This window comes from Propithecus coquereli, unplaced genomic scaffold, assembly GCF_000956105.1.
Source record: "Propithecus coquereli isolate 6110/MARCELLA unplaced genomic scaffold, Pcoq_1.0 Scaffold540, whole genome shotgun sequence".
NCBI lineage: Eukaryota > Metazoa > Chordata > Mammalia > Primates > Indriidae > Propithecus > Propithecus coquereli.
Window position 1 is genome coordinate 1,090,427 of NW_012151286.1, and position 4,744 is coordinate 1,095,170.

The 4,744-nt window shown below is 58.4% G+C and overlaps 1 protein-coding gene across 1 annotated transcript in view; it reads left to right on the top strand.

Annotated features, from left to right (window-relative positions):
* Window positions 1–4,744, top strand: part of CPNE2 (copine II) — a 49,603-nt gene that overhangs the window by 14,620 nt on the left and 30,239 nt on the right. Inside the window, exon 2 of the mRNA XM_012657447.1 lies at window positions 4,356–4,567. Coding sequence (XP_012512901.1) covers window positions 4,388–4,567 — 180 coding nt within the window. The 5' untranslated portion in view covers window positions 4,356–4,387. The remainder of the gene's footprint in view (window positions 1–4,355; window positions 4,568–4,744) is intronic.

Below are 4,744 nucleotides of genomic sequence, written 5' to 3' on the forward strand. Positions count from 1 at the left end.
GCGTGCGAATTTGTTAGGCCTCACCATGTGCAGATGCTGCTCTAGGTGCTGGGGAAACAGTGGTGACGCTTCCCTTGGGAACTTTCTAGGGGGGCAGACGGACACACACAGGCACATAGACAAATATGTAAAATGATCGTACATTGCAGTGATCTGTGAAGGAAACAGCGTGGAGCTGGGACAGATTACAGCAGCTCGGGTGATCAGGGAAGGCCCCTGAGGATGTGACATTAAGCTGACAACTAAGACCCTGCGTGTGAAGGGAAGCATTTCTGGCAAAGGGGGCAGCAAGTGCAAAGGCCCCGAGGCAGACGAGAGGTTGGCATATTTGCAGAGCAGAGGCAGCTGGCGGAGCTGGGGCTGAGGGAGCGAGGGGCAGGGTGGCAGGAGGAGGCCCTGTGGGCCTCGGGAGGATTTGGAGTGGGCGTGACCTGGGAGGGGAAGGCAAGGGAAGATTTCCAGGTGGAGCGGTGATGGCACCCGATCTGGCTCTGGTGTGGAGAAGAGAGTGTGGCCGAGGTTGCATCAGGGAGGCCTGTCGTGGGCTGGGGCATGGCCGGGCCAAGCAGCGGAAGTGGGGAGGCAGGACGGAGGCTGGACGCAGCTCGGAGCTGGGAGTGGGACACGGGAGGGGAATGTGAGAGGCCACAGGGATGATGGGTTCCTAGGCTTCCGGCTGAAACCGTAATGTTCTAGCTCTGCACCAGTCTCCAAATCCTGTCCTGCCCGAGAACAAGCCGCCTAGTCGTGGGCCAGTGGACCCTGTGCGGGCCGAGCCCTGTGCGGCTTCTTCGTTGTGTGGCCTCGGGGTGCTCGAGGAAGGTTCGTTGAATGAATGGATGACCCGATGACTGGGAATTCCCAAGCCCTGCTTTCTCTTGGCCTCAGTTACCCCATCTGTAAGAAAGGGATTAGATTACTAGTTTGGTATCCCTGCCCTCCAGCTCCTTCCCTGGGCGTCTGGTCACCCCAGAAGGCCTGTGCCCATCTGTGCCAGGAGTCGGGACCATCCCTCAAGCAGGCCCTGGCTCCCCACGCCCCCCCACCCGGCCCGAAACCTCAAATTACCTGTGGGGCGGGTGCCCAGATGCACATGGCAGGCCCAGCCCTCCCTTAATGACACCTTGCCCGCCCGCCCTCCTGCTGGGGTAGGAGGGGAGGGGGCCCAGCCCAGCCTAAGCTGTGGTTTCTTTTTCCATTGCGTCAGGCCTCAGGGTCCGGCCTGCCTGCCCGCTGCTGGGCTGGCACAGAGGGGCCCGCTCTGACCCCCACCTTCCCCCACTCCGGACATCATGTGCTCCCCGTTTCGGGGATCCAGAAGCTTCCAGCCAGAGGGTGAGTTGAGGATGGGGGACCTGCCCCTGGCTGGGGGAGGAGTCCCCTTCCCCACGCACCCCTGTCCGTCGCTCTCCCCAGCCGGGGCCTGCGCTGATGCAGGCGGAGTTGCCGTGGGCTGGGGGGATCCCGGTCCAGCCGCACCTCCCTCTGACCTGGCCCTCCTGGCCACGCCCTCAGCCAGGTGGGAGGGAGTGAGGGCAGGAGGCCAGTGCAAGAACCAAGGCAGGGTGACAGGGGCCTGGACGGGAGAGGGGTAGCAGTGGGGACGGGAAGCCGTGGCCCCACGTATTCATACGGGTGCACGCCTTTGTATTTGTCCGTCTGGGGGTGTGCGTGTATATGTGAGCACACGCGTGTGTACGGACAAGGAAGCGTGTGAATCTGAGTGTGTTTACCTGACAGCCTTCAGGATGAGAACAGATGTGTCTGACTTGGTAGCAGGGGATGGTGGCCCAGGTGGCATCTAGCGTGTCATGGAGGGGCCTGTGTGGCGGAGCGGAGGTGGGCTAGCTGGAGTCCGTCCCCGTCAGTGACAATGGGTGTGGACAGGGCAGATCCGGAGGAGCTGGTGGCCGTGGGCGCTCTGGGCCCATCCTGGGTGCTTGTTACCATGGAGGAGTGCCCTTGGCTTCCACAGCTCTGCCCCCTCAGCCCCGGGCTCCACTGGTCTGGCTAGTCCCCCGGCTGTCCCTGCTGAGGTCCTAGGTCCTAGAGCTCTACAATGCCCAGCAGTCCTCCCCACCCTGGCAAAAAGGCCAAGTATTGGCCTGAGTGTCTGGAGACCCGTTCACACCCTGCATCTGCCGTTTTCTGGCTGTGTGACCTTGGGCAGACAACTTCCACCCTCTGGGCCTCAGTTTCCCCACCTGTGAAATGCCCTATCCCACTCCCCCGCCCCCAGGCAGGCGTAAGCATAAGCAGGCACTCTCAGCACACAGGGAGGTGCCCATTTGGGACATCCCTCTCTTCCCCCCTCGCTGGGTCTGGGATTTGCTCACCCCCCAGGCCCTGCCCCAGCTTGGCACCACTGCCCAGATGCACACACAGAATGCGCACAGTTAGCCAGTTCAATGGAAGCTGATTTTTACACGACGAGAAAACAATCCTGCCGGCTAATTGTAGTGCTGTCCTGACACTCCGGGCTCCTGCGATTGTAATGAGGTTCTAGGGACATACGGTGGGAGCGAGGGGGCTGAGGACTGGCTTCGTCACTGTCCAGACCCTCTCCCTGCCAGGCGTGCCCCAGGAGCATTGTACCTGGGGGAGAGGGGGTCTCCGCCGCCAGCCCCACACGCGCCCTGGCCTCCTGCAGGCTGGGGCCCGCGTCTGCCCAGCAAGAGGCTGGTGCTCAAGCAGTGGGCTGGCCGGGGTCAGAGGGAGGAGGCGTGGACGCAGCACAGAGACTGTGGCTTGGTCCTTCCTGCCTGGACGCCAGCAGCTGCCTCCTCGCTGGCCTCCCTCCTGCTTCTCCTTAGCCTGACAATCCCTTCTCCCCATAGGGGCCGGCAAAGCTTTTAAAAACTCAGATCAGATCATGTCACTTCTGTGTTCCCCTCATTCTCAGAATAAAACCCGGACTTCCTATCGGCCTACGGCGCCCCGCAGGACCTGGCCGTCCTCCGTGCTCTCTCACTTTTTTCCAGCCGGGCTGGACCGTGAGCTCTGCGAGGGCTGAGACGGGACAGTCTTCTTTCTGCAGGGCCCCCAGCGCGGGCACAGTTCTTGGGACCTAGTAGATGCTCAGCACACCCTCTAGCGTCAATGGATGAGCCTCGGTTTCCTCCTCTGGAAAATAGGGGCAATATCATTGGCCCCACAAGACTGAATGGGGGTTAGAGACATTATGCAGGTGACGTGCTCAGTCGGTGCTCACAAGCGCAGCGACTTGGATTTGTGTTCCCAGAGGGAGCCCCTCCTCTCACCTCCCCACTCTGGGGAGGTGCCTGGCCAGTAACCCGCGCTGCAACAAGGGGATGAAATATTATTCGAGGAGTTGGAAGCCGGCCTTTGTGGGGTGAATGTTTAGGGGCTGGAATCATCTGTCTGCATGATGGGGCCTGTGTTAAACGCACACGTGCCCGGGGAAGTAAGACCGGACCACAGGAGTTTCAAAGGACCCCGTCGTGATGTCTCATGGGCAGGTGGGAAAGTGAGGCGCAGAGGACTGGGATGCAGGGACCTAGGGCTGTCCTCCACCCCTTGAGATGGGTTCCTCCACTCCAGCTCTCAACACCTTGCACTCAAAGGAGAACAGAACTTCTTAAAGTGAGCAAATGTCAGTAATTAGCCTTGATAGGAGAAGGGTACATGAGGCTCAGGGCATGGAATTTGAGGAAATTGTGTAGAGTGAAAGGGTAGATTCTGTGTTGAAGATAAGGACCAGCTTAGGCAGGATCTGAGCAATATGAAGGGTTTGTCCATTGATTCATTTATACACTCATCCTTTTTTCATTCAACAAATAAATATGAAATGCCTCCTCCGCATCAGTCACTGTGCTTAGGCCAGAGATACAGGATGAACACGATAGACAGTGAACAAGGTTGACTTTTGAGTAAGTTACCAGAGTGAGTTTCCTAGTGGCCAAAGCAATGAGGGAAACCTGAGCAGTCATAAACTCCACTGTGGCCACAAACTCCACGGCTGCCTACAAGTTAGTTGTTCAGGCAAACCCCAGGTTTTCCCGGCACAATGAACGTCTGGGACACCCATGTCTACTGTGATTTGTTGCTGATCTGACTGGAGCAACCCATAGGGACCTGTATGTATCTCACGGAAAAAGACTGACTAAAGCAGAGAAAAACTTCAAAGACAATCTAAACACACTACTAGAGACTCCTTTTTCATGCATTTCCTTGCATTATCCTCTCTCCAAGCCTTTGCCCGTGTTAATACCCTCACCCCCACCTGGCTTTTCATCTCTGCCTACATCTTGAAGGCCAAGTGGTGGTACCTCCTTACGGTGGGGTAGCATAGCAGGTGTCTGTCCCCTCTCTGACCCTCACTCTTATTCCCCTAGACTGCCAGGAACTGCTGCCGCCACCAGCCCCCATGGCCTACATACCGGGTGGGGGTGCCCCAGCAGCGGGGGCAGCCCCCCTGGGCTCCCAGTATTGCGTGTGCAAGGTGGAGCTGTCGGTGAGTGGCCAGAACCTGCTGGACCGGGACGTCACCTCCAAGTCCGACCCTTTCTGTGTCCTCTTTACAGAGAACAACGGCAGATGGATGGAGGTGAGGCCTCTCCGTGTGTGTCTGCGGTGGGTAAGGAGAGGTGGCTATATTGCTGGTCCCCCCCGATCCAGGGACCTCCGGGTCAGGCCCTTGGAAGTAGTCAGAGTATGGGCTGGCAGCAGGGGGTCATTTAGAAAATTGTTACTCTTGAAAGTAAATTTTATTTCAAATATATTT